The sequence below is a fragment of the Arvicanthis niloticus genome, chromosome 4 (assembly GCF_011762505.2).
Source record: "Arvicanthis niloticus isolate mArvNil1 chromosome 4, mArvNil1.pat.X, whole genome shotgun sequence".
NCBI classification, from domain to species: domain Eukaryota; kingdom Metazoa; phylum Chordata; class Mammalia; order Rodentia; family Muridae; genus Arvicanthis; species Arvicanthis niloticus.
In genome coordinates, this window is record NC_047661.1 from 1,452,456 (window position 1) to 1,465,130 (window position 12,675).

At 42.2% G+C, this 12,675-nt stretch overlaps 2 protein-coding genes across 3 annotated transcripts in view; one reads left to right on the forward strand and one right to left on the reverse strand.

Annotated features, from left to right (window-relative positions):
* The window catches only part of Lrrc17 (leucine rich repeat containing 17), a 33,338-nt gene extending 21,561 nt beyond the window's left edge, over window positions 1-11,777 (reverse strand). For both annotated transcript variants that reach the window (XM_034501421.2, XM_076932126.1), the window contains exon 1: window positions 11,475-11,777. The gene's annotated coding sequence lies outside the window, so the exon portion shown is untranslated. The remainder of the gene's footprint in view (window positions 1-11,474) is intronic.
* Fbxl13 (F-box and leucine rich repeat protein 13) overlaps window positions 1-12,675 on the forward strand; it is a 175,371-nt gene that overhangs the window by 110,493 nt on the left and 52,203 nt on the right. Inside the window, exons 12-13 of the mRNA XM_034501419.2 lie at window positions 1,156-1,256; window positions 11,405-11,534. Of these exons, the coding sequence (XP_034357310.1) occupies window positions 1,156-1,256; window positions 11,405-11,534 (231 nt within the window). The remainder of the gene's footprint in view (window positions 1-1,155; window positions 1,257-11,404; window positions 11,535-12,675) is intronic.

Genomic DNA, 12,675 nt, shown 5'->3' on the forward strand with positions numbered 1-12,675 from the left:
ATCAAGATTTGCCATCCCTAACGATATCTCAGTTGTTCTGTCCATCTGAATTCTCTGAGCCACATCTCCAAGCTAGTGAGGATTCACCTCCTCCAGCAGATACCTGTGGTGGGCTATCCTTTTCAGGATAGAAGACATTGTTGAAATGTGCTAAAGCTCAATTATTCAAGCGCACTGATACCTGGTGGTAGCCCAGGGAGATTATCAACCATCATCAGATAAATGAAAACCTGTTGTTAACTCTGTTTTCCCTTTTCTATATGTCCTCCCCTCTTTTTGCCTCTTTTATTTTGACAAGGTCTCACACTGTAGCCCAAGCTGGACCACAACTTATTATATGGCCCAAGTTGGCAGTTAACTCAAGGTGATCCTCCTGCCTCAGTCTTCCCAGGGGTGGATTATAGGCATGTACCATTTTGCTGGACAGTAATTATACTTTTTGTATGCAAAGTAGCCATTGCAGTCAAACTTGAACCCTCATCTGGTCTTTTTAAACTTTAGTTCAAGATCATTCAACATCACTGGCTCTCAGTCTCATGCCAACCAAAGCCTTCGCTCACACACTGTGGCCTCCTCTCTCCCTAACCCCAATCCCAACACTGGAGCTTCTGTACTCTCTATACTTTGTATATTGTATACATTTTACTTTTCAATATGGATACTGAGACCATAACAAAACTATCATAAATTCAGTGAAAATTTGTCCAGCTTTTTAAATGTATCACTATCAGAACAACAGAAATTTAGTCACACAGACAGACGACATGCTTGAGCTAAACATGGCCTTGCTTTTAATGAATTCCAGCTGTTGAGAGCATTTACCATTTCAATCTTTAGAATAGCAGGCCAGTTTGTGACCACATTTCTATATATGGACAGCCAAAAGTCATACTGTGATGTTTGTGTCACATACCAGGACTTTAATGAAATGTCATTGTGAGGTATTGAAATTTTATTTCTAAAGAAAAAGGAGGGAACAACTAAGTTTCAAACGGAAGGACTAATTTCTACTTTTTATTTGATGTAGTAACAAGGTATATGAAGGGCCAAGCTGTGTATGAATGTTGTTCAGGGACAGGAAGAGAGATGAGAGATAATGGAGCCATTGTGAGGCCTGTGAGGGTTTGGTCTGATTCTCCTTCTTCTGTCTTGCAGGATGAATCCATGAGACACATTTCCGAGGGCTGTCCTGGGGTCCTGTATCTCAATCTATCCAACACAACCATCACCAACAGGACGATGAGACTCCTGCCCAGGTAATACTTGTGGCTGTTGATTTGATTGAAATCTGGTCTCAGGTACTCCAGGCTGGCCTCGAACTCATGCCCCTTTGCCCTCTGACAGTGCTGCCTGTATTATTTGTATCCCATTGAGAATATCGCTTTCCTCTAGGCTTTGGTTTGTTCTAGCTGACCTCAAGGATAATTCCCCATTATTAGCACCAACCATGGCAGCATGACCAGGGGACAACTGCTTTCTGACCCCAAGCTGATGTCTGCACTCTTCTTCCCTGGAAGGTACAGCTGGTCACTGGTCTCTCTGCTAGTGGTTTTGTCACCTAGTAGCTTGAGGTAGACCTTCCTGTCTCTTTCTGCTCCTCTTCCTGGACATTTGAGCATGGCTCCCGACTTCCTTTCTCTAACAGAACTCCAACATGCCCCTCCCTGACCTGGGAACACTGCTGTCCATCCATGTTCTAGGTGTCCGTGTCCCACTGAGATGGCTATACCTCCAGGAGCTTACACTGTTGACTTTGATGTGCCCAGAGTGTGTTAGCTGCTATTCTTTAGCTAACCCTTCTCTGGAGAAGGGCAGAGGAAACACAAAGTCTGGCAGAATCTTCAACTTCACACAAACATATGTGATTCAGTATTTACTATGGAGAGACTCTGTATCTGTATCTGATGCAAAAGAGATGCTCAAATTTTTGAGTCAAATGTTTTGTGAAAACATTTCTCAAGCCATTGTAAAAGACAGAACTTTTTTGAGACTATGACTTTTTGAGTTCCTTTGAAAACTATCAATAAGACATTTGGAAAAGCTTAAACAGAAAAAATTCTGGGTGGCAATTTCTTTATGTCTGACTCTAATAATCTTCCACAAATGGTAAAACTTCAGAAAAGTGGCATGTTTTAGTCAATTCTTCAAGACCTTCCTTTAAAAATTCCTCCAGATACTTAAAAACAAGGAGAATCTCCACTCAGCCAGGCACTCAATGGTCCTTTACTTTTTATTCCTGTACTTTTTAAACTTGGGATATATTCCACTTAGAATTTATTTTAGTGCTAAAAGAAGCAATGGGACAAAGTGGAGATCAGAAAAGTATGACACACGTGGTCCAAAGCTTGCTTTTGTGTGGTCCCCCAGGCAAGGTTTTACAGTCTCCATCTGTAATAGTTGATTATCCAACATTATTTATTGACTGTAGTTCTGTGTGCTTTTTCCTTATATGTTTAAAAATTTTTAGACAGGCAATAAGTATTTAAGGCACATTTATTCCTAGTATCTCTTTACATATAATTTCATCCACATCTCTGGGGTTTTCATGGCCATTGTCCCTGGCCCAGCTTTTCTTTCAGCAACTCATCCCCAGTAGCTTGAGATGCTGATAGAGAGTGTTCCACACCATGAAAATCGGCTAATGTGACAAAACAAGACTTATATTATTGTTTTGACAATTGTTTTGACTTAAACTTATGGAAAGGGCAATTTGAAACAGAATAAATTTGCAAATTTGCCATGCTTATAGCCAGCACATTGTAAATAGCACAAAAATTGAGGCAATATTTTTTCTTTCAATTCCTTAAAATGATCTGATTCAGCACTTGTGTTATTGACAGCAGAGTGCAGTCTGGCCATGTGGCTCAGTTTGCCTAACTGTGATGCAGTGTTTGAAGTCAATAAGTATAATGTAACCTGGGGGACTATACTCACATCTTAACTTCAGTGAGCAGTGGTGGGCTACCTCTGTAAGCATCTGGCAACAGTCAATGAAAATATTTTGTGAGACACACTTGGCTACATGGAATCAACTATAACTAATATTGTATCATCACTTATAAATTATGTATGTTACCTAGTCTTTGTACCAGTAAGATAGTAAGATATAAAAATTGACAGTAAATATATTTATATACAGTTTTGGAGAACTAGTTAGATATCAATCACTATATTAGTAAAATTAAAATAATCATTTATGTATAATCACCCTCTTAGGAACAGAGTACTTTTACACTATTCAAAGTTCATAAATTTCTTAGTAAAAGTTTATTTTGGCCAGAAAAAAGTTTGAAGTTATTCATAGATGAGTTTTTAGCTGTCGTTACCAGCAACCTGTCTGTATTTTCTAACTTTATTAACTAAATGGTCCTTTTTGGGTTGGAATATGAGATACAAGTATCTTTTTAAACTTTTCTCTTAAAAATGGCACAAGCAAAGCTCGATAATTATTTCTAAATAAGAATTTGGGAAAAGCAAACCAGACTTGTTCAGTGCTATTTCCATTTTCCAAACAAGCAGTCCATATTTCACTTCCTTTTGGAGAGTTCTTTGTTTAAAGTGGTTGGTGCTTCGATGATTAAACTTCTGTCTTTAATTGTAGAAGAAATATGGACTGAATTATTTCTGCTTTTTGGAATTCAGATTTCTTCAAAGACCAGCTTTGTGTTAGTTTCTGCACTCTCAGGAATGTTTGAAGCAAGGAGTACTCGTTCAAGAGAGTAAACATCCACGTGTAAGTGTGCATTTGTACACGGACTCGGTATGCCATCATGTGATGGGGACGTGCTACTCACTGATTGTAATCAAGCTTACACTTTAACTTAAGCATAAAGTATTGCCCTTTCTCATAGATCTCAGCATCTTCTCTGTATAAAATAATACTCTTTTTTTCTGGTTAATGTTTCTTTGTGATTTGTGTTGTTTTGAGACAGGCCTTCACTGGCTGGCCTAGGCTGCCCTCAAACTTGCAATCCTCCTGCCTCAGCCTGCTGAGTGGTGTGATTATGGGCACATACTACCATATTAACCTTGAATTTTTAAAACTCTATTGCTAACACCCTTGTCCTTTTTTTTGTTTGTTTGTTTATGATTTTTGTGGAATAACTTTATCTATCCCTGCATCTTAAACCTTAGTTGTGTTTTATGTGTAGTACGTAGCTAGCTTCTGTTTTATTTTTGTTTTTTCAAATTAGTGGGTAGCTTTGTGTGGTAGTTTGAATAAAAATGTCCCTTATAGGGCCCATAGGAAGTGGCACCATCAGGAGGTTTAGCCTTATGAGAGGACGTGTGTCTCAGTCTCTTCCTGCTGCCTGCCAATCCAGATGTAGAACTTTCAGCTCCTTCTCCAGCGCCATGTCTGCCTGCACATTGACTGACATGCTTCCCACCATGATGATAATGAACTAAACCCAAGCCAGCCCCAATTAAATGCTTTCCTTTATAAGAGTTCATGATGTGTCTCTATAGCAATAGAACAGTGACTAAGACACCCAGGCTGTCCTGCAACTCATGCTGTTGTTCAGGCTGGCCTTGAACTCAGATCACCTGTGTCTGTCTCCCAAGTGTTGGACTACAAGCATGCGACATTGCCTGTCTAGTATCACCTATTTTAAAAATGCTTATTCTTTGTGCCTATTGAAGAAGAAGGTTCAAAAGATTAATATTTATTTTTTAAAGATTGTAAAATAAAATTTATATATTAAAATCTGAATTTACAGATAGATGATTTGAAAGTAATTTATATCACTTTACAAAGTGTCCTTTTCTCTCTTTCTATTTCTTTCTTTCTTCCTTCCTTTCTTCCTTCCTTCCTTTCTTTCTTTCTTTCTTTCTTTTGTTCTTTCGTTCTTTCTTTCTTTTTTTCCAAAGTGGGTCTAACTCTATAGCCTAGGGTGCTTAGATCTCACTATGTAGCTCAGGCTGGCTTGAACCTCTGGTCATCTTCCTGTCTCAATTGTCCATATTCAGGAATTACAAATGTGAGCCACCTTGGTTGAATTCCTCCTCTGCTTTTAAACTTAAAACGTTTTTGCTGACCCCATATTAAGACTATCCTTTTTCTCTTAGATAATGTAACATAATAGTGTGGTTATGAATCAGATAATGTTTTAGGGATATTTATTTTACAAATGCATATATAATTTAGTAGAAAAGATAGAAAAGTTGAAATCCAAATAAGAATTTTGATTGTAATTTCTAGTTCTTCCCATTAAGTGACAATTTAGAATAAATTCTGCTGGGTGCTGATGATTTTTGTATCATTTAAACACACCCCCACACCCCCCCCACACACACACACACATTGTGTCTTAGTTAGGGTTTTACTGCTGTGAACAGACACCATGACCAAGGTAACTCTTGTAAGGACAACATTTAATTGGGGTTGGCTTACAGGTTCAGAGGTTCAGTCCATTATCATCAAGGTGGGAGCATGGCAGCATGCAGGCAGGCCTGGTGCAGGAGGAGCTGAGAGTTCTACATCTTCATCTGAAAGCTTCTAGCAGAATACTGGCTTTCAGGCAGCTAGGTTGAGGGTCTTAAGGCCCACCCCCTCACTGACACACCTACTCCAACAAGGCTACACCTCCTAATAGTGCCATTCCCTGGGCTGAACATATACAAACCACCACACACGGTAACCTATTTATGATAAAAATACATCTCATAGTGATTGTTTATTTGTGTTGTGTTTCCTAGTGTTTCATATATTTGAGGGTATGTAAAATTTTTTCTTGAAACTGTAAATAACCAGGAGGTGCTGGCTGTTACTGCTCCTCACTCCGCTTCATTGCCTTTAGTACTTCCTTCCAAAGAAATCAGTTGCCAAAAAGAAACAAATGCTGCTTGCCTTGTCTGTCAACATTAATGCTGGCTTTTACTTGAGTATTTTTTTTCTCACTTCTTTGGAGACTTAGTTTTCTAAAGCTAAAAATGAGAGGGGCCCACTGAGCTCTCTCATTATTTTTGGGGGGTGAGGGGTAGGGTTAGGGGTGAGATCATGTGCCTCTTGTACCACGTGTGCTCTGTGTTACCACATGTGGCACATCGCCTCATGTGCATATGTGCCTGTGGAAGTTAGCACAACTTGAGGGGCTCAGGTCTCTCTTCCTACCTGCTGAGCCTTCTCACAGCTGGGGACATCCCTGCCACATACTGGATTCTGGATGTAATACACTGCAGTCACTTCTGTTACACAGCCTTGACAGTGCTTGTGGTTCATCTGTGCACAACATCCTGCCTGTTCTGCCTCTCTGATCTCCCTTCCTCCATTGCCTAGTTAAACAGACCTGCACAGGTTGCCGGAGAGGCGTTCTGACCTCTGGTGGTTTCACTCTGCATGCTTGTCTTCCATGCAGGGAGGAAGCCTTTCTTTTCCTGCCTAATGCTCAGGTGGTTAAGGCATGGCATCCCAGACAACCAGTGATTTCTCCTTTTCCTGTATCCCAGGGGAAACACACGTGTATTCATCCTGTGGTGATCCTCCACACTGCACAAAACCTTCTGACCATCCGTTGGGAGTAAACCTCTTATGACTTTTTTTAGAAGGGGTGTGAGCTTCCTTAAGATTGCTCAGGATGCTCTTGAACTGTTGGGCTCAAGTGCTTCTAACTCAGCCTCACTGAAAGGTGGAGCTCCAGCTAGATCCTTGTTCCTTAGTGGATCCTTATGTGCTGCAGTGAGTGGTATGTGATCAGTTTTTTTTTTTTTAATTTATTTTATTTATTTAATGTATATGAGTACACTGTCATTGTCTTCACACACACCAGAAGAGGGCATCGGATCCCATAAAGATGGTTGTGAGCCACCATGCGGTTACTGGGAATTGAACTCAGGACCTCTGGAAGAACAGTCAGTCCTCTTAACTGCTGAGTCATTTCTCCAGGCTGATCAGGCTTTATACAGATTAATTGACCCTTCATTTGGCTTTAAATTTTCTTATTTACTGGAGTGATCTGTTCTGTAGCCTCAGCAATCTCCATCAAAAAGGAGCTGCCATGGCAAGGTGTCTTGCTCCATGGGTAACCTCAAGCTCACTCTCCTTAGGAGACCTCGTCTTTCATTTAGTTTTACAGTAGGTTCTGCTTCTTGAAACTTCCTCTTGAGACCGAAGGGTCCCAAACTCAAAGATTCTACCTGCAAATTCCCTTTTTCCTAAACTAGGCCTTCTGTAGTAGGAAATTTTCCCTGCTTGTTGGGAGGAGCTAAGGTGGGAGGAGCAGAGAGGAAGAGGAGGAGTAAGGAGAGAAAGAAGAGAAGGAAGAGGAAGAGCTGGGTGTGTCAGAGAGGTAAGAGGATGGAGAACCTCGCTTGTACCGGGAGTAGTCCTGAGTAACAACTTATATCTAGGTTAGTTAATTGGGAAACACCTCTAATTGTGTGAACATTTTGTTGACTGAGCATTATATAAAGCTTTTGCTTAATCATTAATCATTAGAGTCTAATTCCTACCAGGTACTGCGTGGATTGCGGGATGGTCTGAGCTCAGCCCAGCCTTGTGGAGACAGATGGCAGAGCCATCTCCCACATTGGTGTCTCATGGGTGGCAGGGCCCGTGGCTCTGGCTGCCTGAGCCGAGCCTTGATGCTGCTGCCACTTGTGGCCTCAGGCCTAGCCTAGTTGGAAACATGGCAGCCCTGTATCACAAGACAGATCAGGTGCTGCAGTTTTAAATTATTACCGCAACAGCCTTCTTCCTGGTGGTTTTGATAGAAATTTCCATTTAAATACACAGAATTTAGCAGCACTCCCAGTCCCCGTGTTGCAACCTAAAATACTCCAGTTCTTCAGTAGAAACAAAGTTAAAAAGAAAAAGAGCCCAAAATAATTTTTGTGTTTTCTTTAGGATTACACTAAATCTTTTAAGATTTGGTGATTTCTTAAAGATTACACTAGTAGCAGAAAAATAAAAAGGAAAACCCTCAATAAAAAAAGTTATCAAATAATTAGGGAGACATAAAACGCATCATAAATATTCTTTCTTAAAGCAGAAATGAAATTGTCAGGGCCCCTGTGCTGGAGAAGAGGTAAAAAGGTGGCCTTGCCGGAAGGTGAATCAGTTTTTGTCCAGTTGTTTGTTTGTTTAGAGGTTTTTGTTTTGTTTTTCAAGACAAGGTTTCTGTGTATATTCCTGGCTCTCCTGAACTCCCTCTATAGACCAGACTGGCCTTGAACTCATGGAGACCTGCCTGCTTCTGCCTTCCAAGCATCCCGCAACCACTCAGCTTTGTTTCTCCAGTATTAAAAAAATTACATATCAGTGCTGCACAACTGGCCATAAGTGTTCACTGCTAACCAGCCCATTTCAGCCTTCTACAGTTTTCTGTCTGTAACACTGGAAATCACTAGAAAGGGCCCCGAGGCTGCTGAGACTCCTGGGCTTTCCTTTAGCACTCAGGAGGAGTCCCTCAGGTTCTCACTTTGAAGGGAGGCTGGCCAGCTTGGGAGCTAGGAAGCCATTCAGTCTAATTACCTCCTTGTGGGCAGCCAGGCCCCTGCCCCCAAAGGGCAAGAATTCAGGTGTCTATGAGGGGTGTGTGTGTGTGTGTGTGTGTGTGTGTGTCTGTCTGTCTGTCTGTCTGTCTGTCTGTCTGTCTGCATATGGACATGAGTGCAGGTGGCTCAGAGGCCAGAGGAATCTGATTCTTCCCTCTCCCACCTTCCCCCACTTTACAAGTTACAGCCCACTGTGTGTTGCTTGAGAGCCGCTGGGACTGAGCCGCAGGCCTCTGGAAGAACAGCAGCTGCTCTTGACCATCTCCCCAGCTCCTGTTTATGGGATTTGATGGTGGGAAAATCCTCTCTGTTTTCAGCTAAGCTTTAACTGAAATACAGGGAGACACAAGAGATGGCTCAGTGAGCAAAGATACCTGCCCTCCGAGCCTCCTGACTTCAATCCCAGGGACCCTCATGGTAGGAAGAAAGAACCAGCTCCTGAGTGTTGTCCTCTGAACTCCACTTGAGTGCTGAGTCAGTTACAGACAGACAGACAGACAGACACATACACACACACACACACGTAAAATATTATGCTAAAAGAGTCTATAAATCTTATAGAGTAGCAAAAATATGTGCATTATAAAAATAGTTAAGTAAGTCCCTTAATTCTCATTTTTGAGATTTGCTAGCTGATCATATAGATTTAAGCAGGTAGAACGATAGGTAGAACTCATGTGATGACCTCCAAACTCTGGCCAGACAAGGATCTACTCCATTAAATGAAAACAGACAGCACACACTCCATAAAAACGACGACGATGCTGGCCTGGGATAATAGCTCAGTTGATAAAGTGCTTATTTTGCAAGCCTGAGACCTGAGTTTGAGCTGCCAGAAACTATGTAAAAAAGAAAAAAGCCAGTTGTGGTCCTTGACTTTGTAATACTAGGGAGGCAGGGAGAGGCAGATTCCCTGGGCTTGCTGCCGAGTTGGCTAGCATGCTTGGTAATAAGAAACACTGTCTCAAAAACAAGATGGACATCATCTTAGGAATAGCAATTGAGACCGTCCTCTGGCATGTGTGGGTTGCAGGGATGTGTGTGACTGAGTACACACAGACACGTATGCACACATACACACAAACACACACTGAGATACACACACAGACAGGCAGGCACTCACAGACATGCATGCACAAACGCGTGAATTAAAAGAACAGTATGTTGTTGTTTTGGAGGCAGCTGTAGCTGTAATAACAACAAAGCATAAACTCTCAGTCTGCTGTTTTCAATGATTGAAAATCACCCTCCTGATAATACTATTAGATCTGAATACTCATTTAATTTTTCACATTTCTCAGGGGCAAGAGCAGATGGGATAACATTTATGACACTGAAGGTCAGAAAGCTGTAAGCTCCAGAGTTTGCTAAGAGGCGTCCAAAGGGGGCTCCTAAACAAAAGACACTATGGTCTTCGCAGCCGGGAAAGCAATCTGCTTGGGGATAGGGAAGCTGTAAGCATCAAGGCTATGATTCTAGGACAGTTTGGTCAGAGCCTAAATTCTCGTGTATTTTTCATGGAGTGTACTGTTTGCCTAACCCCCCCCCCCCCCCCATCTCTACATTAAAGCAATGTTATTAGAACTGACTCCCCAAGCTCAGCTCAAGAGAGAGAAAGAGAAAGCACTTCTCAGTCCACTGGGGAGCTGAGGAGAGAGGTGTGTCTTCGGATGTTAGAGAGTCCTCTCTCCAGGTCCAGCCCACTGCCACTGTGGTCCAAAAGCTCCCTTGGCTCTTCCTTGGAATCTCATGCACACAACCGTTCCCAGAGGGGAACGCGTGTTCTCAGTCAGCCATTCACCCCGGAATAGAGCCATTAAATCATATAGACTTGATTTTCAAGTTTAGGGCTAAACCTACGGACAGTGTTTGCATATCTTATTTCCCATTTATGCAATGATAAACTTGCTTTGCGAGCTTCACGAGAGGCAGAGAGGCGTTTTCTCTCTACTTCTAGAGGACTCATTGGCTGCTGAGCTGTTGCAGATTCCAAACTAAGAGCATATTGCACGAGCAGGCGGCAAAGATTCTTACGATTTTTAAAGAATGCCATGCTGAGGAAGGCTTAGAAGCTTGTCCACAGAGTGTCCTGAAAATGCCAGCCCTTATGTGGCGGAACAGACTTGTCCTAACCCCCCCCCCCCCGCCCCTTTCTTCTGGAAGCTCTTATTTTGGTCATTATGGTAATGGCATCTTTCCTGTTCCAACTCCGGTGACATCGACAGCCTCCTGTGTAATTTTTTCTTTGTCTCAAGTGTTGCCCACTTAGCTACTTGCTATTCTTACCCCATGTTTAAGTCCTGAATGCACATAGTCCGAACCATTATTTTTAATTATCATAAGGAAACCATTATTCACAAAACCATGCACATTGAAATCTCTGGTTTTTAAATCATTTTCTTATCAGACCCATTTTAAGAGCCTGCTGAATAAGGTTTTGCCTTCTTTCTACCCCACTTCGCGCACCATGATAAAACAGTTACTTTCCATAAAATGTTTACAAAATGTTTATCTTGCTCAACAGTTCACATAGTAGTTTGGCAAAGGTAAGAGCTAAAAACTGGAGAGTAAATTCTAACTTGGGTTTCAGCAACAAACTTTCAAATAATAGGCATGCAAAGCTCCTCCTACCCCCAAGCCAAGAAAAGTCTTATTCCATCAAGTTTTGTAAACCCTCACCAGATATCCTTTTTTCCCCTTTGAAATGCAGCCATACGTTATTTTCTCTATCGCTGACGTCCCTCTTCCCATAATACTAAGAGAAACAGCAGTTGTTAAACCGCTGAACATCTGCAAGGAGAACGTGGGATGAATACAGCTTTCCTTCTCTTTGTCGTGGTGGCTCAAAAACAGACTTGACAAAAGCTAGTATTTGACTTTCCTTCCTCCCGTCTCTGCCCTGTTGCTCCAGGTACTTCCACAACTTACAGAACCTCAGTCTGGCTTACTGCCGAAAGTTCACTGACAAAGGCTTACAGTACCTGAACCTGGGGAACGGATGCCACAAGCTTATGTATCTGGACCTTTCCGGCTGCACCCAGGTTTGCTTCCCCGTCTCAGTCCTCTCTGTTCCGCAGCAGGCGAGGTCGTCCTTCCGAGAGCCAGCTGTATCCAGCCCTCATGTTGCACTAAAGCTGTGCATGGAGCGCAGAACACTCTGCTGAGGTTTTAAATTACATGGCCACAGCTGCTTCAATTTTCTCTAGGATTGCTACTATAGGCGCCTGGCTTCTGTCCACAGGCGCGTCACATCAACTAACAGGCAGAGCTCATTGGATGATGAAACAGACCACTTCTGAGAACAGTCTGAGGGCAGAGTCCAAATTTTCAAAACTTTATAGAGCCACTAAGATACAAACAAATGGGGTGGGGTACACAGGATTCCTGACAAGGCAGTTAGGTTCCCCGTGGGCTTTTCTCTGGGTAAAATGCTACAAACAATAAATGCAAGAAAGAAAAGTTCCACAAGGACTGTACATGTTTAAAACTGCATTACATGTATGTGCTAAATACCACAAAGATGTGAGATCCGGCTGGGAAAATGTTTGAAGATGAAGGGACAGGGATTGGGGAAGTTGGGCAGGTAGCAACATCCTGGGTATGGCCTTCAGATACACTCCCTACCTCTCCCACAGTTCCTCTGCCATCCACAGTTTCCGTAGACTTGTGCTATTCTTCCTGTAACCGATTTTCTCCCACATCTGTGCACATGTCTAGATATTGATGTCCCTGAGTACTATGTTCTTTATAATGCAACACAGGTGAGAACTGGCTAAAACAAATGCCTAACCACAGCCAGATAGTTGTAGTTGCCAATTATTATTAGATGAAACATCACTCTTCATACAGTGGATTCCTTGTGAGAATTTTGTGCCCATTTACCAATCATCCATGTGATGGAATAAACTGTCTCGTGTAGAAGCCTATGGTGTAGGTCAGGTGATCAGCACCTGGAGGCGGAGACCATGGAGGCAGAGAATACTTATGGCAATACACTGCTACCTGAACATGGTTTCCTAGTGGTGTAGGTATGAGAGGTGAGAAGAGAGGACTTGGCTGTGGTTGAACATGTATATAATGGGTACCTTCTTGAAAGTGGCCTGCAGATGTGCATTAGAACCTACCAGGACTTAAGGTGAACTACTAACAATGTTGCTGAATTTCTGATGGCTTCTTGACCTT